Source organism: Aspergillus pseudotamarii (assembly GCF_009193445.1).
Source record: "Aspergillus pseudotamarii strain CBS 117625 unplaced genomic scaffold BDV38scaffold_30, whole genome shotgun sequence".
In the NCBI taxonomy this organism is placed as follows: domain Eukaryota; kingdom Fungi; phylum Ascomycota; class Eurotiomycetes; order Eurotiales; family Aspergillaceae; genus Aspergillus; species Aspergillus pseudotamarii.
In genome coordinates, this window is record NW_022475044.1 from 249,996 (window position 1) to 273,205 (window position 23,210).

General features: G+C 46.6%; 8 protein-coding genes across 8 annotated transcripts; 6 read left to right on the top strand and 2 right to left on the bottom strand.

Moving 5' to 3' along the window:
• Positions 1-310: 310 nt before the first annotated feature.
• BDV38DRAFT_99732 (uncharacterized protein) lies at positions 311-3,860 on the top strand. The gene is made up of 3 exons (XM_032064247.1): positions 311-2,389; positions 2,491-3,230; positions 3,300-3,860. The coding sequence occupies exons 1-3, from the start codon at positions 439-441 to the stop codon at positions 3,591-3,593; spliced, it is 2,985 nt and encodes a 994-aa protein (XP_031913108.1). The 5' UTR covers positions 311-438; the 3' UTR covers positions 3,594-3,860.
• On the top strand, positions 3,700-4,128 carry BDV38DRAFT_99749 (uncharacterized protein). The gene is made up of 2 exons (XM_032064248.1): positions 3,700-4,043; positions 4,116-4,128. The coding sequence occupies exon 1, from the start codon at positions 3,805-3,807 to the stop codon at positions 3,982-3,984; it is 180 nt and encodes a 59-aa protein (XP_031913109.1). The 5' UTR covers positions 3,700-3,804; the 3' UTR covers positions 3,985-4,043; positions 4,116-4,128.
• A 3,088-nt stretch (positions 4,129-7,216) lies between these two features.
• On the bottom strand, positions 7,217-7,929 carry BDV38DRAFT_99798 (uncharacterized protein). Its single transcript, XM_032064250.1, has one exon. It carries the CDS (start codon positions 7,757-7,759, stop codon positions 7,397-7,399), a length of 363 nt encoding a protein of 120 aa, XP_031913110.1. The 5' UTR covers positions 7,760-7,929; the 3' UTR covers positions 7,217-7,396.
• BDV38DRAFT_99789 (uncharacterized protein) lies at positions 7,844-8,450 on the bottom strand. Its single transcript, XM_032064249.1, has one exon. It carries the CDS (start codon positions 8,232-8,234, stop codon positions 7,929-7,931), a length of 306 nt encoding a protein of 101 aa, XP_031913111.1. The 5' UTR covers positions 8,235-8,450; the 3' UTR covers positions 7,844-7,928.
• Positions 8,451-10,170: 1,720 nt separating this feature from the next.
• Positions 10,171-12,728, top strand: BDV38DRAFT_99854 (DHHC family palmitoyltransferase). The gene is made up of 6 exons (XM_032064251.1): positions 10,171-10,321; positions 10,403-10,747; positions 10,803-11,307; positions 11,359-11,482; positions 11,538-11,578; positions 11,639-12,728. The coding sequence occupies exons 2-6, from the start codon at positions 10,639-10,641 to the stop codon at positions 12,198-12,200; spliced, it is 1,341 nt and encodes a 446-aa protein (XP_031913112.1). The 5' UTR covers positions 10,171-10,321; positions 10,403-10,638; the 3' UTR covers positions 12,201-12,728.
• Positions 12,729-16,089: 3,361 nt separating this feature from the next.
• On the top strand, positions 16,090-16,679 carry BDV38DRAFT_99927 (uncharacterized protein). Its single transcript, XM_032064253.1, has one exon. The coding sequence runs from the start codon at positions 16,215-16,217 to the stop codon at positions 16,539-16,541; it is 327 nt and encodes a 108-aa protein (XP_031913113.1). The 5' UTR covers positions 16,090-16,214; the 3' UTR covers positions 16,542-16,679.
• On the top strand, positions 16,267-19,098 carry BDV38DRAFT_99886 (uncharacterized protein). Its single transcript, XM_032064252.1, has 4 exons — positions 16,267-16,304; positions 16,542-16,623; positions 16,702-18,537; positions 18,594-19,098. The coding sequence occupies exons 3-4, from the start codon at positions 16,818-16,820 to the stop codon at positions 18,776-18,778; spliced, it is 1,905 nt and encodes a 634-aa protein (XP_031913114.1). The 5' UTR covers positions 16,267-16,304; positions 16,542-16,623; positions 16,702-16,817; the 3' UTR covers positions 18,779-19,098.
• A 445-nt stretch (positions 19,099-19,543) lies between these two features.
• On the top strand, positions 19,544-20,532 carry BDV38DRAFT_248018 (uncharacterized protein). Its single transcript, XM_032054706.1, has one exon. It carries the CDS (start codon positions 20,125-20,127, stop codon positions 20,476-20,478), a length of 354 nt encoding a protein of 117 aa, XP_031913115.1. The 5' UTR covers positions 19,544-20,124; the 3' UTR covers positions 20,479-20,532.
• The last annotated feature ends 2,678 nt before the right edge of the window (positions 20,533-23,210 follow it).

Below are 23,210 nucleotides of genomic sequence, written 5' to 3' on the forward strand. Positions count from 1 at the left end.
ACACCTCCTAGTCGCCCTCTGACGAGTGATGTTCAACCCAATTCGGGCTCTGTGACTAATAATCATCCGCAGTTTACCACCTCATCAGCCCCCAAGGAAGATTTGGAACGAGAGGAAGGTGAACTTACTGATAGGGAAGGGGAATGTTCGCAACAAGGAATAGAGTCTCGCCATGGTACCAGTTCCCCGTCTTCCCGACGGGGACCACAACAAAACACTAATCTCCATACGGTAGATGGGAAAGGAGATTGGGCGAGCGAAACGCATTGCAATGACCATGTGCCGAAAGGCTCTCGATGTGTGTCTTCGGAGGTCGAGGAGGGCGAAGCTTCCTCAACTCGTTCACGCTCTTTCAGCCGAGACAGTGGATCCCGTAACTCACCCTGGTGTTACTTTTACGCTACTATAAACTAATATTTCGCAGCATACAACCCTCCGATGTCAGTCAATGTCGAGCCGTTCGTCCCCGCAGGCAGGATAGCCGGAGCTAGTCCAAGACCGATCGGTCAAGACCTATCTGCGAAATCCGTGTTTTCCCCACCTACAACAGATGCACAAGTGATATCCAACGGCGGAAAGTCTCCAGCACAGCTTCGAGTACAAGCGCAGGGTGCCCTTCTTAGTTTAGCTCCTCACAGTATTCGATACAGTGAGCTTGTTGGCGAAGGTATCAATCCAGTGATACTCAGGCAACTTTATGAAGAAGTGGGGATCAAGGTTCCCACGCCGCAACCGGATAATGTATCAACTCAAGCACCCTCACTAGTTTCAACCCCGCGCGATCATTCTGTCACAGATCTCACGGCCTCGGTCGAAACCCCTGGATCAGGTGACATTCCTGCAACTGAAGCCGTAAGGGCGGAAAATGTCACGCAATCGACTGGGCTGGCAGGAAACGCGTCAACGTCCGCCCCTTCATCTCAACCGTGTGCGGCGAAACCCATGGAACGTAAAGAGGTCATTGCGCGTATGCTAGCTGCGAAGGCTGCTAAATCTACGGGAGTCCCAACATCACCTCCAGGGGACGTGACAAAGGAAGCACCGACATCGGACAGCTCAGCTACAGATGTTGAAAAGACTCGTAGCACCGGTGTTTCCACAGAAGCACCCGCAGCAGAAAAGGAGGTTCGTGTCAGGGAAAAGAATAAGGCACAAACAGAGTTGGCTAGACAACGAATCGAGCAACTCAAGAAGCAAGGTCTCATGAGATTACAGCAAAAGTCAACCTCAGGCGATGCATCTCCAAGTAATGACCTGTCAAACACGAAAACGACTCACGATCTTACACCAACCTTGAATTCATCGTCAATACAACATCCCCTGCCTGAGCGTCCCCCTGATCCTGAGACAGGTTCTTTTGCACGTATCCCTGGATTGTTCATGACCGATGTAGCTCAGGAGGCACATGACGACCCATCTACGACGTCTACCCCAGCGCTTATGATTGATTCCACCCCGCAGCCTCGCTTTAATCAACGCAAGCGCCCGCGAGCATCTGATTTTGACGAACCTGTTCCTTTGCCTAGGAAGACATCTAACAACGGAGTGAACAATAGTGTCTCAGGCGATAGGCTTATCATTGACATCAGCGATGACGATCTATATGGGGATGACGAAGATGATGCTATGGATATTGAGACCTTCCAAGAAAATGATGTCCCTTCAGTTCCGGAAGGTCCAGCAGGGAACTACCTTGCTGCGGAGTCCCTTCCGCCGAGACCTGTGACATCGTCAAGTCAAGGGGCTTCTTTGTCTGCGACCCCGCAATTTCCACGGAATAATGATCCAGAAGACCTCCGTAGGAAAGACCTTGAAATACAAGCAATGCACAGGCGGATTGCAGAGCTGGAAGAACGCAAGAAGGCAAAATTAGCTGCCAGTCGTACTCAGTCTCCTCGTGCGGCGGATTCAGAGGCATCGCCTCCTGAAACATCTCCACCAACTGATACTGAAGCTTGTGATACGCCCATACAGGCTGCACCAGCTTCCGCTGAGCACAATCTTTCACAAGTGAACGCCATGGACACTTTGCAAGAAACTACATCATCCGCCCCTAATCATCATCCGACTTCAAACGGTCTTTCATGTCGTTTGGTCTCCATGGATGCTGAACAATTGAAAGACATGAAGTCGAAAGTCTTACGGAAAAGAGAGATCGAAGCCGGAGTTCCTGCTTTGGACGCAGAAATTAAAAGATCTGAGACAAGGCTAGAGGAATTCAATTTTGAACAGGAGAAGCTTTTGCTAGATATCAGTAGGGGAAAAGAGGGCCGACAGCAACTCTTAGAGGAATTGGGCAATCTTAACACAGAGCTCGATGGATTGTCACTGGAAGAGGTGGAATCAGCACTAGACAGGCTGAGAACCATGCAGGAATCAGCAAATGAAGGTATGTCTCTCTATGCCCATTACTCTTTCTTCCCGGAGAGTTTCTTGTTTCTGTAGCTTTGTCTGCCTTGGCTTACACTGCCTCAAAATGCCTTCATATAGCCCAAGATCTGCAACTAATTGCTCCAGATGAGAAAGATATCGAAATATCAAGTGGCTCTGAGGCTGAGTCCCAGCTTCAAGAACAAAAGGGTTCTATTCAAGAGCCATCCGTCAATACTCCAATCGATGCAGGCAGCCCGTCGCGTCCGTCTGGCATTACTGCGGCCCAACATGACGTATCTGAAGCTAGTAGGGAATCAACCCCGATTTCTTCCTCCGATTCCACAGGGTCAGCTATGGATGAATCCAGTGATAGTGATAGCGACGACAGTGATGACGATAGTGACGACTCTGCATCCGCTGGGCAAGGGGAGTCCAACGCCCAGTCTCCTGTGCCAGACGTCCATATGTCTTGGGTCTCGGACGGTGTAAAAGATACTAACCAAGTGGAACCAAGTCCGTTGGGCGAAGAGCATCATGGTCACCTACCGGACCAATCTCAAGCCACGAACGTGACAGACCAGTCTGACATGTCTTCGAGCTCTAGTGAACAAGATGTTGAAATGACTGAAGATCAGGCTTCTGATAAATCTACGGTTTCAGAAGCCTATGAGCCCCCGGAACCGGAAGGAAATGCAAGCCCAGCTGACTCGGTCTATTCACCCCCTTTTAGTCCAGCTTCTCCTGGCCCCGTTGAGCCCACCGTTCTTAGTTCTCCAGTGCAAAACCCCCAGAACACCGGTGAACCACCGGTTGGTACTATCCAAGAATCGGCCGTCTCACTATTTGAAAACAATCAGGTTGGCCTTCTGGATGTGCGAGAATCTCCTGTTTCGGCAGAGAATTGAAGGCTGACGCACCTTATATAGAATGCTCGACAGCCGGGAGATTCAGACCAGAAGTTCTCGCCTTACGTTAGTCCATTGAAATCTTTCAAGGCTTTCCGCTACCATCCAAAATACACTGATGAGGTTACGGGTGGCTATCGTTCCCTAACCTACAGCCATAATATTGATCCTATGGTTTACCTTTGTCCTTTCGAAGGGGCAGGTGGCGTCTGCAACGACCGGTCTTGTGAATTCCAACATTTTCGTGATATGACTCTTAGCGGTGCGTCGACAGACTTGAGCAAACTACACGCAACACCTCCCCATGTGCCATGACTTATAGTTATTTATCGTGCCTCGCGCATCCTTTTTTTTTTTTCCTTTTGTTGTTTGAACTTCGGCTTTCCTTTCAGCACTTTCCTCCCAGCCTTCCACACCATCCATCCATTCTATACCCTCATTCTTGCCAGCTGTGGTCGCTTTTGCATTGTGCGGATGCTGACACACAGGGTTATTAACATCGACAGATGACAAAATCCTTGTCCAGATGGGATCTCTTCGAGAGGGCAAAACACCAGAAGAAAAAGACAACTACATTGCTGGTTTGAAAAACATCATTAACGACATGCGACGCGACAAGGTGAAAGATTTTAACACTGTGGCCATGGAGATAGCCGCATACCGTAGACGCTTCCTCCAGGATCCTTCACGAGTCTTACCCTTGTAACAATCCTTTGCCTACAATACCCGAACATTCACATTGAAGGGAGCTCTTCTCCTCTTAAGGTGAGCTACCGATATAGTCTGAGAATTGCCGATTCAAACTAGGCAAAGCACATAACTGTGCAAAACCGTCAGATCATCTAGACATGGAAGTCTCTTCATACTGGTTATACCAGCAGCAGCTTTCTTCCCAATACTACCTTGATACCCGCGTCTCTTTTACTTTCTCTCTGAATTTTCAGAAAACGTTCTTTCCCCGCCTTGTTATATTAGCAGGTCCAGCTTCCCGCCTCCTTTTTCTAACAGTTTCGGCATCTAATGTCTCCTTTTGGCCCATTTAAACGGGCACTTATTATTATACCGCTTCGATCTATGAATATTTGGGTTAGAAACGGTGTGTGGAGTTGGTGAGGATATCATATTTTTCTTCATTTTCCTCTGAAGGAGGTGGGCGTAGGCGATTCCACCCACGCCCTGCAGCAAACATTAGGCCCTTAGACGGCCCGGTGAGACCGAGGACTGCTTATTGTTAAACCAACGACGCCTGGTCTAGACAGATATGAGTCGGGCGCCACGCCCTCCCAAAGGAATGGAAGAATGCGATTGTACAGCCGGGCGTTCGGTTCATAGGAGTACATAGCAATAAACAAACGAACAATACCGCAGTGTTTGATTTTAATCTATCTCTTTTTTTTTTTGGCCCCTCTGTAGTCCTCTTCTTGATTTGCGGACGCGGTGGGACGGGGCGTCTAGCGCCTAAGACCGACGAACCCCAAGGCGCAGACGGGCGTCTAGTTCGGGGATTTGATTGGCCGATGCCCCGATGGTCACCCCGAATGGCCCGACGCCGTATATTACCCGTGACCTCAGGCTCCCCGCGGAGTCAGGCCTAGCAGCGGAGGTCCAAAATTAGGAAGGATATCCCGCACCCTAAACAAAACCCAGCAAGACAAGGGCGTGTCACCTGCAACAGTCTCGCTCTCCTATTCAACTCAAACAAAGCAGGTTGAGTCACAGCGATTCTTGCTCTGAAAGACTGACTCATCAGAAATACTGTGACCTTCTGACTCAGGCATGCATGGAGGAAGTTAAGTTACATCACCTATACTACTAGCACTCTACACTATACTAGAACTCTCTTAGCAACCCCGACTATCCCGGTCTCGACATCTGGGGGCTGTGTAGTCCCGGTTTACGAGACCTCCAATCAGTTTCCACCACTCTATATCTCGGAATGGGGAGGGAAAAAACGGACAGACCTAGAAGATGAGTAAATAAATGAAAATTGAGTAAAAATAAATAAATAAATAAATAAGAGTAATAATAATAGAACAGCTTAAGCCAAAGATACAATCTATGTATAGTACATACTTCCTACCATGGCACCGCAGATCATTCTGATAATATATGTGTGTGCCTTCCATACCACGGCCATGAATGTTGTTGGTGTTACCAACAACAGCGAACAACAAACGGAACAAAAGAATTCTTGAAACAAGTCCAACGGTAAGGGTATGCAGTGTGTGTCTGGGAGCTGAGGAGGGGTGAGCAAGTGACCTTGGTTCTTGAACCGGCCGAGTGGATGAAACTAAAATCAAACGGCCTACTGGGCGTCTGTTAAAGCAAGTCAGATTTAAAAAAAAACATAAACCAAGGACCCGGGTAGCTACTAGCGTGGGTACTTTTGTTTAAGGCTGAAATAGAAATGCTGCTTATAAATTTTTACAGCTTGGGGGTTTCTGGATTATCAAGCGATCGGCGTGTTTTGTATATGTTATGGTTACTAATGTGCTAGGATCACTGGGGTTTCATACCTGGAAGACGGTGGAATGTCTTATAAATCCAACAAAGGCAGAGACGGAGAATAAATCAAGAATGGGACATTATCGGGATAATAGCATCGTTGCAGGGTATTGATAATCTATGTATGTAGTAGTACGAGGATTGTACTATTAGGGTTATTAGATGTTATCCCAGTGGAAGTATTTATTTTGGCTGACACACGAAACAAGGGCCATGTATAATTGTATAATAACTATGCATGTCTTAATCGATCCTTGGAAACTGACCCCGATAGAGTGGACATCCATTGCATCATGATGCTCTGGTTTGAATCGCAATACAACCCCCAGGTTTATTTTTATAGCACTGCGCAACAGAATCTGCAATGCAAGCTTTGCGTGAGAATCTGACAGGTCCCGAAATAGCAGATTGTCATACGGGACATCCGCAAAACAAAAAAGTAGAGGGAGTTCACATAGACCGTGGTGAGTTCGTATTATCATTAAGAAAGCTAGACATAATTATAGCAGTGATATCATGCCAAGATTACACCATGTGGGCTTTTCTTTTTTGATCTTTCATTTTTTTTTTTTCCCTCTCTGATGGGTTTCTGATGTCGTCCGACGCTCTGTAGTTACAGGGAAGTGGGGTGGGAAGAACGGGTGCCCGTCTTACACCCTCCATATTGAGACTCATCCTAGCGGGCGGGCACTTGATTTGGTCGACCCGCGATGATGGCTTAGTAAATTTCTAGATTAAATGAAGACGATAGTTCGCGATTTTATTATTAGATGTCTTGGAATTCGATTTGCACGCGATCGAATGCCCAGTTTCTTCGACCTGTTGGTTTTTCGATGGGCTCCCTTGTACCACCACCACGGCGACGAGAAAGAAAAATCACGAACACAGCCTCTCTCAGTCAGATGAAGGGTCACTTCGTATGGAGAGAATGGGCCAGTAAACAAAGGAATAGAAGGGATAGAGATAAGATTCATCGGAGCTGAACATGTAAAACGCGAAAAAGCGGAAAAATAAATCGTCAAACATGAGAACCAGGGCCAAAAAAAGCCCCAAGACCGCCAGTTCTCTTACCAGCATAGGGCTAAATGCACTCAGTAACCGGTAGAAAGGGCGGTGGGATCATTTGCGATGTGAAAGCCAAAAGGGAAACCTAGCAAGTGGCTTGCATGATCTGCAGGTATTTCGCAAGTCTGACTGGTGGACCAAGACTTGAGGCTCAGAGTATCAACCTACCAGAAGTCAGCCTCGAGCTTGCCCATGGTCTCAGCTGTGAAAATCAATACGGGGTCACTGGTTCGTTTTGGCTTGGGGCCGGATCGACCACACGTGTTATGTATGGGATTTTACCCTGTCAGTTTGAAAACGCGGTTACGGATGACAGGTGGCAAATGTTTGAATCTATTTATTGATCCCTACAGTATGTGTAATCAACGATGACTGGTGGATTATTGGCCTAGTCTTTACGTTCTGACTTTTGTCGTTGAGGGTTTCGGGTGAAGGGTGTGTGTAGCGAGGCAATAAGGCGGCACTCGGTCACTTTCTGAGGCACGGTCAAACTCTACTATCGTAGAATTGGAATAATGTCAACAAAAAATTGAATGGATATTGATTCACTATAGAATACAGACAGGAGATCTAGTAGCATCTGCTAAACAAGACGAATTGCCATAAAAAAAAGAAGAAAAAAAAACCAAATAAATAAAGTAGGGATAATATGCCCCACGATCCATAGTTTCGGCCTTAAGCGAGGCACTCTTCGGCTGCAAGACTAAGTATAGTCCAGCTATACTTTGTCTTGTAGCGGCCCCATGGCCATCACGAAACTCAAACATCACAAAAGTCAAAACACTGTAACCGCTCAACCCTATGCACTCATGCATGAGAATAAAAATCCAAGAAAGGAAAAGAAAAATTAACGATAAAAAGAAGACCCAAGACTCCCTCGCCCATGAATGTTTCTGCCGTGCCATGCTCATAAAGAAATCGCTCAGATAGCCATCAAAAACGCATTGCTGTCGTAAGATCCCGTCTCGACATTAAAGTATAGTAAGTTGAACACTATACGGAAACATGTCAGCTTTCAAATACCACGCTAGTATTCACTTTGGAAACTCTTACCTCCAGCGGTCGAAATGTTCTAGATCATTACTTCACATGGCGGCAGTCCGAGCAGACAACGTGCTGGCACATAACGCATTGGGGTTGGTTGTTGTATAATTTGGGTCCATCTTGGCACTGGCAGCAGATGTAAAGGTAACCGTTGGTTCTGGCATGGCCGGAGAGGTCGTGGAGAGAGCTGTCAGGTACATTCACATAGGACATGGATGGCCGATGAACCAAGGAATCGTCCTCCATGATAGACGAAACTGATACCAGAGAGCTGACTGAGTCCCTTCGCTCCATGCGAGCAGGGACTTGAGAGAAATGCGACATCTCGTGGTAGCAAGGCATTATGTTGTTTTCAGATATTCTGTTTGGAATAGTCGGCAGGATTGCAGTCGCGAGAAACGTGGATGCTGCAGACAGATTATAAACTTGTGTTCGCGAGAGGTCTGGTAGCTAGAGACAGTGAAGGATAAGGCTCAGTAGATATAGACTGAAGCAAAGAATGTACACAGTGGTAAGTAGAAGTCAATGTGATTGTTGTTAATGAAAATACAAATGAAGAGTGAGAACCTCGTGTGTTTAAATAGAGGTAGAAGACGAGAATGATGAATCACTCTGACAATGACAAGGCAGTCTTCGCCCTGAATAGTGTGGCTTCGACATATCAGGCAAGCCCCAGGCCACAGCTCTGCCCCAATCGGGGCTAAAACCATATTACCTCAGTTATCAGGTAAGGGTAATCTTCTGCAAAAAGAAGGGGCGGTTTAGCAAGTAGATCGAAAAAGTGGCTTGGCGGGCTATTACTTTGGCCCTGAGGGTCCGGGCCGTTATGTGTCTAGATCCATTTGAGCGACATTCAGCAGCATTCTGAATCATAGCTCCGGTAGACTGGAGGCCTTAGAAGAAGAATCAACTGCAATCCTGCAGCAAGTTGACTCAATTTGTCCTCGGGGTTCGCTGGTTGTCTTCCAAAAGGCGGAATACCGGCAAGGCTTGGGCACTTGATTTTGCCCGTTCATACCCGCCATTCCTCCAGTAACTGTGCAGTTTTCATCTGTTTGATTGATTTAATTAATTTTTATTACAAGGGTTTTTTTATATTTATTATATTTTTTTTATATCTTCCTGTTAATTTACTCCCTCTTGGCTTCTGAAGTGGATGTGGACTACTAGTATGCATAGCCTGGATGAGATGCTTGAACGGGCAAAGTGTTTGGATCCACTTTTAAACTATGGGGACTAGGCAAGGTACCATTCAGGCAACGACCCAGAGCCTCAGGTCTCTCCAGCAGTCCAGCTCAGCACTGATGTTCTTTGGTAGTCTTAAGCCTTCTGGCTCTTACCGTCACTTTTAACCCATTATGGGAGTCCACCAGCGAAGTTACTAGTGTTTCTGTCGGTCAAACAGTTGTACTTCGGTTTCCGACTAAGCCAGGCATCCCTGTTTGCTGCCTGCTGTCGTCCTGAGGCAATCCACGTGCGGATCTTGTATGACGCCCAACACGAAGAATGACAGAGTGACCAAAATTGATTCATTACTCAATAGAAAATGACTCTTCATCTTTTTGCTTTCTCAATTTTGCGAGGCCTTCTCTCTTCCTCCAGCCGTCTCTGTCCCTTCCTTCCTTTCTTTTCCTTTCCCCTCTTTTCTTGTTCCTGTCTCCCTAATTACCTACCCCCCCCCCCCCCCCCCCCCCCCCCCCCGCCCCACCCCGCCTTTCCTACATCTTTGCAACTGCAATATTGCATCTACTGCCCGGACCTCGCTCCTGAAGGCGCCATGCCATATCGATCAAACAAGAGATACTGACCACCAATCCTGATTTTACTGTACGCTGATACCTACCTGGAGAGGCAGTACTATTTTGCAACTCCTTCTAAATCCTGCATCATGCGGGAAGCTTATAATTACTCACATCCACTGTGGATTACCGTGCAAGAAATTAAACGTAGCGTTGTTCTCCCAGGCTACAGCCGCTCCAACCGCTATACAGTACCACGTTCATCAAGAGAATTAGTATAACCCCGTCCGGATGACGTTCGCATCCTTGGATAGCATCTTTTGCATTGCTACAAACTCATAGGCAGAAACTTTGAAGCCTTCTAAAGGCATACCTCGTCAAAGTGCGCGATTTAATAGTAACTCCAAAGAAAAAGCTTGATAGCCTTTGGATGGTGGGCATGTGGATCGCTATCCTATCTTGGAAGGCCAGTGTTGGTGAGAGAACGACAGCAAACCCAATATTATAATTTATCACGCCGCAGGATTCTCAACGTTGGCCACATGGACAATGTGACCAAGGGATTGGTGTAATGCTAATGTTGCTGCTAGGAGCCTTTACCAACCATTCTTTGTGTCGGCCGCGTACGGACGGTCATTGAAAACGACAAGGTCGAGATCTTGATTAGATCGTACGGAGTACAGATAGATTGTAAGATAAAACTAAAATCGCTTGCCATCATGTGACAGCACATGACGACGTCATGTATAGAGTTTGACGAGTTTGCAACAGCTGGTTGTCACGTTCCTGACGATGGACAGCAACAACGTCACTTTCATCCCCCTATCGGCCATATTTCTACAGAGCCCGAGGCTATCATCTTCCCGACCTATAGTGCCTCCTGTGGCGGCTGTACATACTTGTTTCCCCGTTATTGTATAGATACAGTTCAGATTCAATCCGATACTCGTCCGTCCTACCACTCCTCAATGCAGAGGCAATTCCAGCCCTTTTACTGTTAATCTCTGATGGCGCGTCCAGACAGGCGCGTCAGTTTAGCGGTAGCTAGGATCATACCTCTGGTGCTACTCTGTACTGTCGTTTATGCCTCCTACGTTATTACCAAACCACTATGCAGTCAGTTCCCCTATTTGGAAATCAACGGTGATGCTAATAATCTCTTCGAATTCAGTCGACTACCTTATTACCCCTCTAAATAAATATAATCGCAGTTCTAGAGTTGGCGCTGGCATCGCCATAATTGTTGTATATTACGTTTTGCTCACACCGGTGGTTCTTACATATCTCCGGCTCTTGTACAATGTCATTTGGAACCCCGGCTTCCTACCGCGAGGATCTTCATATCTTCCTGGTCAACAAGATACCGAGGCGCTGAATACCCGTCGTCGAGGCAGCAAACGAAGGAGGAAAAGCCATCGAAAGCCCGGGTCAGCTGAGAAATCAGACGCATCAGCTGAGGTAGACCTCGAAAGGGGCGTCGATCACAACGCTGGAGGAAAGGCGTTCCCCCTGAATGCAGAAGGGTTAGAAAATTTTTATACGAAAGACGTCTTTATCTGCCAACCAGATGGAAGGCCTATATATTGTTCCACTTGTTGTCAGTACAAGACAGACAGGGCACACCATTGCCGGGAAGTAGACCGGTGTGTTCGTAAGATGGACCACTTCTGTCCTTGGTAGGTTATGCTTCTCCTTTGGAAAGACATTGTGTTACTCACTATCACAAGGGTAGGGGGTGTGGTCTCGGAAACCTCATTTAAATTCTTCATTCAATTTGTGTTTTACACTTTTGTCTTTTGCACATTCACTCTAATTGTTTGTGCGATCTTCACTGCTGAACTCCGACGAGAGGTAAGAGCATATCTTCTCGGTGAAACTGTTGTACTGGGTCGGCTAACCTTCCAAGACGGGTGAGGTCAATCCTCACTGGGCTGTTGGTATTGGATTGTGAGTGAACACAGCTGTGATTACGGTTGACCGTTTGGATAATAATCTAATGGTTCACAGGAGTTGCCTTTTCGGAATCTTCACACTTGGAATGACGCTTAGCTCTGTACAACTTGCGATGTATAATTTGACGACAATCGAAAACCTGAATCGTCGGTCGGCAGTCTGGACAATAGCTATACGTGTTCCTAAGCATATGCTTTCTAAGCTCGACCCTGAGTCCCGATGGGCACCTACATTTCGTACAATAACTTATCCTTTACCGCCGATGCCTCTAACTACTGAGACTACAGCAGAGCATCAACAATACCCACCCACAGGGGAACAGCATGTGTTTGCGATTCTCCAGACACTCCCAGGCGAAAATCCTTTTGACCTGGGTACTTCTTTCAAAAACCTCCAACAAGTTTTGGGTTACTCTATACTTGACTGGTTGCTGCCCCTCAAGCAAAGTCCGTGTGCGGATCACAGTAGTCTAGAAAGCGCTTTCGAGCTCGGGCCCGTGGTACAGAGACTGAAGGCTGAGGCTGGCCTTGAACATCCTGTCACTGCAAATGGCGAGTCTACGGATCGGCCATCGAAGCGTAAACGGAAACGAAGCAGAGCTGAGCAACGCAGTTGAGATACAATTTTGGCTAATAATACTGGGAACATTGCGGCGGTATATATCCATCATCATTATCACCATCATTACGCGGGAGTTTTGGTCGTTCTGAAAAATGCTGCATCTTCGTTCAACCCTTAGACGATTTTTCTTTTTCTTCTTTATTAGTCTTCTTGGAAATATTGGTAACGGAGCACTGGTCTGCTTGGACACAAAGCTATCACGTCGCATACATACATACATATTAATAAGAGTGAAAAATATCTTTCAGTTTAGGCCTACTGTGGAAAGGCGTTCTATATCCCCAGGACTTTAGATCTCAACCAGGTTGTCTTCCACTTTAGTTCAGAGCTGAGGGGTAAAAGTGATGGAAGCTATACCTAGCATCTATATACTCCGTTCCTCATCTGAGGCTTGTGTCTTTCTATATACTTTGCTATTCTGGTGGGTTGAAAAGAGATAATGAGCATCATTGTAGCCACACCCAGTTGTATAATGGATATCAGCTTGCTCCCCCTCGATCCCCGTCGAGCCTAGCGATTTTGTACTTTCAGTGTCTTACAGTACTAGAATTGAAGTTTCCCGGGTCCGGCGTATTTTTTTTTCTTTTTTTCCCTTTTTCTTTTTTATCAATTTCTTTATAATGCATGAGTGGGCCTACGTTATAACACTTGTGAAGGAATGATCAAACCCGCTTGGATTCAATTGGGCGTTGCTGTTGAACTGCAGTGTCTTAACATCGTACTAAACACATTGGTACAGATATATAAAATTTGAAACTAAAGAGAGATTAGTAAAGACAGAACCAAAGGAGAGGTACAAGCAAGTAAATATAGCTACCATCTTATCCATGTCAAATGATGTGTAATCGGCAATCTATCATCTCGGCACATATAGATCAGAAAGCAGTTCAAAGAAAGTTAAAACAGCCCTGACCATGGCTATGGTTGTTCACGTGGTTGATCACTGACTACGTCAGGATGGTTCTGAGTCCCTCTTTAACTCGTGTTGCTTCAACATTGGCTTTAACTGTGAAGGATATGGATAAAGTTAGTTTGAATAAGGGAAACATTTCATGGAAGTCCAAAAGGAAATTGATCACATTGCATCACCAGTTTGCTTATTGTACATTTCGATCTCATACATAGTCGCAGATATATAATATACACAGCTTGAACCCGAAAACATCCCAAGAAGAGGGAGTTAAAAAAGAAAAATAAAATAAAATAAAAAAGCGAACAGAAGAATCCAACATGGACCATCAATGTGAAGAACGAAAAGAGGTAAAATAATATACAATAATCGGTCATCCAGTGCAAGGAATTTTATCACGCTGGAGTGCAGTAAGGACATGCCTCGTGGGTGCAAACAGTGCATCGGCCGTGACTCAAACCGGGATTATTCTCGGCGCCACATGAGCAGCATACCCACCATCCAGCCATGCTGGGCCTGGAGGTGTCCTCGGCATTTTGGGGAGCTAACGATGCGCGCCGTGTCATAGTTGATATAGAAGTACGGGTGGCTGTCGATGATGGATGGGTACTTGTTGATGGCTTGGCTTAGAGTTCTAAGGTGTGTTAGGTACAGATGGGAAGGTATTATGAAGGGGCTAAATACCGATTGAGAGGAGATTACTCTTATCTTGAAAAAGCGCTTTGAGTCCAATACTATTTATATAAACATGCAGGGTTTTGGTTTGGTATAGGATGCTTTATAATGGGAGGGAGTAAAATAGGGAAAAGGGTTTCAGTCGTTTTTAACTGACTGTATATGCCCATACTAGGGTGAAGGAAGGTGAATCATCGTTTGTTGCCCTTTAGACCCTTCACCACGGGCTTTGCAGGGCACACGTGTGAATCCTTCTGCTAGTTTGCCCTTACCACAGCACCTTGTTGAGTCCGCCTATTCTCGGTGAAAGACAGCTAGATAGAACAGTAAACGCCCAACATCCTGGGCTCGTGCCGTGTGGCCACGACCGCGCCTGGGTATGCGCGACTCAATGAGAATGCGAGTTCGAATGAGGCCTCAGGTCTTGAAGGTTCGCTGCCTTCCGCGATGAAGCATCTGCTAAACCGGGGGCAACGAAACGCACCCCCGGCGATGTATGACGCATGATAAGTACATCATGATTAGCCCTAAGCATGTTGGCCCTGAGCTGGGCTAACCCCAAGGCACATCTGTGGCTGAGTAGCGAAGTGGCTGATTGTGCAGTGAGAATGTTGTACATCATTGAATATGAGTTTGCGTCGTCGAAGCAAGGTTTGATCATAAAGCTTCACTCACTCATCAAACATTTGCCGTCGTAAGGGTGGCGGTGCATCAATGAAAAGGGTCGATTGTGGGTAAATGATAAACACTGTTGCGCAATGTCGATGACTAGACAATAACATTGTTACTCCTTAGTGTGAAACTTCAACTGGGAATTCCCAAGGCATTTGGGCGATATAGTTGCATACGCAAGAGCCCGAATTGCCCCTTGACAGCATGTGACAAACATATTCTCTAACAATGGCTTCAGGCTTTTCATCCAAATAGAGCGTTTTATCATGCTGCTACTCCGTGTGTCAAGTGTGTGTCGCGGGTTCACTCTAGAACATGACCTGGTCGTAGGTAAGACTCGATCACTCTAATGGGTTGCACGCCTCGGTTATGACGGGAAAAGTCTACCATTGTGACGGGCGAAGATAAAAGAAATCCCGCATTCTCTTCACTCGGCCGGTGAAGTGCAAAGAAGTCAGAATTGAGAGAAAGTGAAGCGAACATGTGGGTAACGGGGAGCAAAGGCTGTTTCAAGGCGGTCGATGCCCAATATTGTTACCGGAAATCATCACGGCCAAGTAAGGGAGCATCAATGATGCTCCACTACCATTCGGGCGTCCTGGTACTGAGGCGGGAAGTGCCCGGTTGCCCGTGCTGAGCCCAGCCTTGGGTCTTCAATAACCGGCGAATTGACATCACAATCTACGTATAGACTTATTCATCATGGCTGCGGGGTTCGAAGATGATCAATTAGCATTGTGTCTTGGTTATACGGATGATTTTTTACACTCAAAGGTACAGTACATACATGCATACAGTAGCCGAGGGAGTATTCTTCTAGAAATTCGCGGACTCCACTCTTGGGTTCCTTAATCTTACTCCGGAGTACAGTATGCCTGAACCCACATTGAGAACCCGAGTGGCAGTACATTCCATTGGATGATGTCATGGATGCAGTGCATCTTTCTGTGCGCTAACAAAAGTTCAGCCGACGCATCGCTTGGCAACCGGCAGGTGGAAAAGGTGGATACGGGAGAGCGGGTGATTCGCCCGCCGACATTTGGGCAACGGGGACTCTTTCCCCCCGAATCAAAAGTCAAGGTTTTAGATGACGCTGATGGAGGATATGAAGCCTGCTCCGTAGACTTCAACGGTATCTCATTCGTTAGGAGCCACTAGTGCTAGCGGTATCACCATGGTTAAAAGCGGAGGGGCAGTGGAGACAAAAGGACCATTTGAAGGTTGAAGTCCGTTTGATCCGGCATCGGCATCAGAATCACCGTTCCGAGACTGGTATGCGAACTGGAAGAAAGTGAGGCCTTGTGATACGGTCTTATCCAAGTCATGCCCTGAGGCTCTGCACGATGTTTGGTGGCATTGATTGGAATGATTGGGTGAAGTCAAGCGATTGAGTTGCGGAACAGGAAAGACACTCATCCGGCCCGGGGGCGTGACCATGGGTGGTGCAAACTGATGCAAAATGCACCCAAGGGAAAGGGAACGGGAGATGTCACTGACACCCATGGTTTCCTAGTACTTTATTATCACCACCACAACTACAACTTAGTACAGAGTAGATCCCACCTCACTACGGAACAGCGGGAACTTGTCGACAAATATCAGTAACTACTTCACTTCTCACTTCAAAAATTGAGCGAATCAGACCATTTCTATTAAGGGAGCCCTAATGGGGCGAATGATCAGCTCTTCCAGGAGGCAACCGGACTATACGAATTAGATAAGCCGGTTGGTGTTCCACTTTTATGGTGATCCATGCCATCATTAGATGGGTTGGTTCTGACCGTTGTTAGTGCGCTTCTTCGAGGACCCTCTTTCGTCACAGCCCACTCAAGACTCCCAAAGGTATTATTACTATTATCTCTTACCATTCTGGTTGTTAATCTCCCCGTTGTGATTCATGATTTATTATCTTGCTCCTTGCTTCTCCTCAACAAAACCTCAGTGGTCCACTATCAATCTTCTGCTTTCTATAAATATCGCTGTCTTGCCGCTCGTGCTGTCTCACTTGTGGCCTGCAGGATCAGGCATCCGAAACTAGCTCCTTTTCTTTTTTTGCCCCTCAGCCTTAACTTTCTTTAGTTCTTCGACTTTCCTGGCCTGGTGCCCAAAGGATTCGATTTTATTCAAACTGCAGATTTCTTCCCCGTTCTTTCCATTTTATGTAAATTCTTTGTCTCGTCTACCTCTGATTTGTCTGTCCTCTTAATCTTCGAAGTCTCATTGACAAAGCTTATCTCAGTGCTTTGTCTTCTTTGATCAAACGTTGCCCACCTCCGCATTACCACGATCGCGGTTTGTAACTCACCCCATTGTCTGTGAGGGATTGGAATAAGCCCTGCTACACACCATCGGCCCATGTCTCCAAGCGGCTCACGTATGATTGATCCCATGCGAGCCTCCACCGGAACGGTGCAGCTCAGCTCCTCTTACGAACCCCCCTCCGCTAGTCGATCCGCATACTCGGGCTATCCGTCCAGCGGGCCTTATGTGGTGACAGCGTACGACCCCCGATATTTTCGGGAAGGAGGATTAGAAGCCCAGCGGATTTCTTCCAAAACCTATCGAGATGCGGGCCATTCAACCAAATTGCGAACCGAGTATGAAGTTCGTCCAAGACAACGGAGTAATACTACCTCCGCGGCAGACACCCATTTGGCTCCTGGTCGGCTTCATGGCCCCAGAGCCCCTCCTATCATAACATCTAACTACCGCCGTTCTCCTAGCCCTCTTGCTAGCCACGACCATCATCCGGTGCATTCCTCTTCGCCTCGACGCCACCGGCGCCACCCTCTTTCGGTCTCTCATATCGATTATGCCAGTGATACAGGAAGGCTGGACCCGAACGATAGGGCGATTATGTCACCGATAGTTCACAGTGGTTACAGGGAGCACGGCCCCAGTAGACGCTCGCGATATCCGCCTACGGGAGGTCTTCGCAAGGGGGAGGACATTGACGATTATGATGCTTATTCCTATACTAATCCTCGTGAGCAGTTCGAGAAAGACTCGGCTGCGCGGCTTCGACACGATCGGGGCACATATTGGAGGGAAAGGCCCCTAAGTTTGACCGGGATTGATGATCCTCAGTTAGTACCAAGAGGCGGACCCCGATCGCCAAAACCTCCACCATCTACAAGAGGTTTCGACAGACTTGAGTGGGACTCGAGGGTACGGCGTCCGATGCAGGGCTCTGCTGATAGCGATATTGACGTCGCCAGCGCGCACCGGCGGACGGGGCGGCGGAACCCGGTTCATCTACACCAAGAAGCGGATGAAGGGTATTCATCATACAGAAGTGATTACGAAGATTCTCACCGCCGCCGACATCGGCATCGGCGGCACGACAGCAGTCGAAGTAGTCGGCATCCTTATGATAATGGCGCGTCAAGGAGCTCTATCGCTAATGAGCCTGCTTCCCAAGGCACTACTACTGGGCTAGGGACGGCTGTCCTAGGAGGTGTCTATGATGACTATGAATCTCAACGAGCTGAGCGTCATCGCTCTTATGATCAGGATACGCGAGATCGTCATAGTCGACCACAGGGGCCGTCTAGACGCCAAGTGGACAGTGATTCTGATGCGTACACTTCTGACGAGGAGCTGAGGAGACACAGACGCGAGGCGTCAGCTCGCCCGAAAGCTAGCAGATCTGATGATTCTGCAAGCGGCAGCGAACGCCCTCGACGGCGCCGATCTCACTCACGCCCACGCCCACGGGATAGCTCTACCACGAAGGAGATGATCCAGGCAGAGTGTCAGGAAGACAAAAGGGCAGAATCTACAGTTTCGAAAGACAGCGAGACCCCGCCAAAAGGAATCTTAAAGACACCTACAGACAAATTTCCAGAGGAACCTAACCCTGTACGAGAAGGAGTAGCGCCTCTGAAGGACGCGCACAAGAAAGGCATTCCTCCCGGAGCGCGATGGACCAAGATTGATCGTCGACTGGTCAATCCCGCGGCCCTGGAAGCTGGCCGTGAGCGCTTCGAGGAACGGTCGGACTACGTGATAGTCTTGCGGGTGCTGAGCAAGGAGGAGATCCAAGCGTATGCAGTTAGGACGCAAGAGATACGAGGTATGCTTGACCTAAACGTTCCCGGGTCTGTAGATTTCCAAACTAACCGCCCATAGATGCCCGCTACCGTGAGTATGTACAGGAGCGACGTCGGAGGCGAGAGGAAGATAAGCGGCGTGGTCGTGCAGTCGACGACTTCTCAAGCGACGACGAGGAAGATGACGACGATTCTCCTGGAGGAGTCGAGGATAAGCCGGCAGAGCAGCATAAGCTGGCGGAGTCTGTGAACTCAGCAGGATAACTGACAACATTGATTATAAAGTTGGCTCTCTTTCTGTCTTTTGCCACCTTCTAATATTTTCCTTTCTTTCTTTCTTTCCTTCTTTCTTTCTTTTTCTTTGCTTTTCTTTTTCTTTGCTTTTCTTTTCTTCTCTTTTCCCTTTCAGTTTCATCTACGCTCAGCAATCCGATTGTTCGGATCTGCACCGTAGTGTACACATATGAAGTCATGTGCTCATTTCTTGGATGTATAATGGGTTGTCGACGATTACAATATGAATTTAGCGTGCAGATGAATTGTTGATCATGATGTGGTTCAGTGTTCATGTGGAAAGCGAAGCGATCAATCAAATGTGACCATGACGTTTTGGCTATATGTTGCGGGTTATTTATTGCATCATTGTATACATCGTCCCCAGCAAACATGGAGAGATCCAATGAGCAAGGGAGGCCAGAAATTTTGCAAGTCTCCTGACTACTGCTAGAGTGATATTGTACTACCGGAAGCCGCTCGGTGACTGGCTGAGGACACGAAGATGAAGAAGGGAGGTAAGCTCTAGCAGGACGCTGTGTATCCCCTTGGGGCCGGAGTTGGGTGCTTCTGCAGAACAGCCAGTCAGTCACTTGAAGTTGTTACCTGTAGCCACTTGTTTGTTTATCTTTCAATTCTTTTCTTTGCTTTGCTTTTCTGGTCGGAGGATTGAACGCCAATGCATTCGGAAAGAAACCACAGCTCTCACAAGCCCAGATGTAAGCCCTATATTTCGATCAGCGTCGGACGTCGCATCGCCCGTGTTTAGCTTCCTTTTTAGTTCAACTCCAGAGATGCTATAGGCACGTTCTAACGCAACTCTCCCGCAGCGGATAAACATGTTTTATCGCACGCACGTCTACAAGGAATCGACGGGAAAGCATGGGTCCCCTGGAATCCTTTCCATCCGTCAACCGTTGGATTTTCTTTTTACTTTCTTTTTATTTATTACTTATCATTACTAGATACAACAGGGAATGATAGATATATTTGTTTATTTTCTATTATTATCCAATCTGCCACCTGGCATAAAGGGAAGGGACATCGTGATCAAATGAAGAAAAAGAAAAACATACGTTTCGACTCCAATGCGGGAGGGTGTGACAATGGCGTTCTTAGGCGCTGGAACTTCATCTCAGGTCATTTCCTCTCTGCTCCACGAAATGAAAATCAGAATAGGCTGGTTCATTAGACGGTGTACGGGACAACTTCTTAATCCCAAAGCCACTTGGTTCATGGTGGCCAAACAAACATCCATAGCTAAGTTAAATCCCGAGGGTCCGAGGATCGTTGCATTTCCAAGACCACTAGCATCGGGATGACGAAAGACGGTGGTGATGAGTTCCCCAATCACGTCGGGGAGTGGTTGTTGGATGTGTTGCCTGGTGGTCGACAATCCTTTCGGATTATCGGCATGGAGGAGTGGGCAACTACTTACTAGTCATAGTATATTTCTGATTAATCCGAATCCGTTGGATGTTTGCTCCAGGATAGGTAGTGATGTGCTAACAACGATACTACCTCACGAATTCGAGACAAGGAAATACTGGACAAATGTACGGGACATCGAGTCATGGCCTGCGATGACACATTGCCCGTCAGGGTATCTTATTCGTACGGATGTACATACATGCCTCCCATGCATGTCCATCATTCTGGTAGGTAGTAGTAGTGGTGTGTCTAGGAAGTAAAGGTATTGTTGTTGAATTATTCTTCAACCGTTTCTGCATCTAATTAATAACGGGGTAAGAAGAAAAGAAAAGAAAAGAAAAGTTTGACATAGCTCACATTCCGTTACTGAGTAAACCTGTCGGTGAATATTTACTAAACTTTATGATGCGTTGCCTTAACTTACTTTTCTGCAACCATTTTTGCTTTTTACTATTTATTTTATTTTACTTTTCTTTCAGTCTCTTGTGAAGATTCTGTATCAATTCTATGAATTGGTTTGCTTCGCACGTCGGAACACACTTCCCGCTCTCTCCCCCTTCTGTATATACTCCATACTCTGTATGTCTTCACGTTGAAAGTCAATCCAATCCGTCTTTCGGTGTCTGGTAAAAATGGACGGTAAATTTCCAAGGGCCTCGGGATGTCCCTCTTTTCGCTCCGCTAATCACCCGCTGCTAGTTCACTTTTGGCGTCAGTGCGAAGGGACCCCAAGGATGAAACATGAACATGGTCTTTAATTGGACCTGGTCGGTTATAATTTGCTGATTTCGCGTACCTACGAATTATTCCCCTATTCCCTTTCTGTCTAGACGTCGGGGTTTCCTGTGCGCCTTTTTTTTTATTTTTTTTTACCCCAAGTCCCCAATCCCGGACAACCTAGTACGGGGCCCCGAGCAGAATTTTTTTTTTTTTTAAAAAAAAAAAAATGAAAGGAAAAAAGAAAGAAAGATATACGGTATCTAGCAATTCCCGACTAGCCGAATAGAAACTATCCGGTATGGATTGGAACAATAATGTTATAGCCTGCGATGAGCTATTAACGACAGGGTACTCCGTATGCCAGCCCACTCTCTCTACGAGTCAGTTAGATTAGGACCGACGGTGCTCTGAGCATGTAAAAGTGTATGTACGACGCGGAGGGGAGGGGAGGGGAGGGGAGTACCCGGCCCACCTCCTACACGTCTGCAACTTGTGCATCTTTCGTACTCCCTACAATTTATTTTTCTATTTCATTTTATTTTATTTCCCCTTTTCCTCCTCCTAGTTGGTTGGTTGCTTAGTGCAAAGACGGAGTACTCGTACCCGACTTTGATTTTATCCTACCTACCTCATGCCATCACCTAAAAATAATCTATTACATTTTTTCTAGGGTAGTACTTAGTTAGTTGGCTAACTTAGTTGATTTAGTTGATTTAGTTTCATAGTAGTCCAAGACTTTACGGATATCTCGTAAGCTGCAAAGCTAGCTAGCCGCTCTTCCGCAGAGCACATATAATTTTGTAGGAAGTAAAATTAAGTACATATAATCAACCCATGGAACCTCGAAATTCTCTCCGTCGGTTGACTCCCTCCGGGTGGTGGGGCCGGAGAATACCGGTTGGTCTTTCTTTGGGTTCAGGTATGTTAAGAATAGTAAGTATTCCGTAGTAAGTAGGAAGTAAGGTACGTACTATACTTCCTGTGGTTTGGTTTATCATGGTTTCAATGAGTTGAGCCCAGGGCTCAGATCACATGTTCTTCCAAAGGTGGGAATCTAACTGGCCCCTTTAACAATCATGATTATAATATGGATATTAATTTTGATTGATTGATTTTATCTTGATAGTTGGTTGGTGGTGGTGGTTTGTATCACCTCAACCATTAGCTACGGAATTAATCGATCCGGACAGGGTAGCATCCCTACCTTTAGCTACCTAACCTATTACTGTCCATACCATACCATCCAACAACATAGGCAATCATTCGATATCACTGCAAATACTAATTGAATACCTGAGTATGGGTACGCGGTACAGTCACTATTCTCAAACCAAATCTCGGGTAATCGAACCTCTACCTAGTTACCTCTCACCAAAAAAAAATAACGTTTGCTTAGTGGCGGTAGAAGTTCGGTCATTTCCGTGTACTACAGCCGGCGCGACACAATGGGTTTAGTTGGGCTTAGGGAACCATAAAACGATCCTGTTAATATTTGAGGGTACACTACTTGTTGAACTAGTTGGGTAATTCTGTGTAGGCTGGATTACTAACGAGCAGGTCAGCACTGGAAATTATTGTGGATTGTGGATTATGTGTACACTTAGGCTACGGAGTACTAAGGCACGGTACCTCTCCACTGACATACTAGTTCGAAGTTGGAGGTGTTGTTTCGACCGGGCTTCCCGAGCTTCGGCCACAGCTTTTTTTTTTTTTTCCTTTTCTTTCTCTTTTCTTTTCTTTTTTTTGAGGTCAACCTGCCACCAACCTTATTTGGGTAAGCGGCTCTTTTGCGTCGGCGTTCCATTTGCAGACTGAATGGGGTTTTCTTTTTTTTTTACTATCATGGATCTGCGTGCGGAGAAAAAGTATAGTCATGGTCATAATCATAATAATAGGCCTCATTATAGTAGTAATAGTAATAGCAATAGCGATGGTAACCCCTCCCTAAACTGTTAGTAGTGGTGAGATGCTGTCTGCCAGCCTTACTTTTGTTTCAGTTGATGGTCTGTTTCTGCCTGTCAATGGCCATGCAGTAGTATAAAATGACTGGACGAACGCGGATCCTGGAATGGCCTTGTTGGGACGTCCCGGCATGGGTCGGCGATAAGGTTGTATAACTACGAGATGTACTCCAGTAATATGCTTGACAATAGTACTGAGCACAAGGGGGCTAAAGTACGGATGGATAGGACCGAGCCGGAACGTGCGAATGAGTGGTTCAAAATATGAAAACAACGGGAGAATGAGACAAGAGACAAAGAGAGGCAGAGGT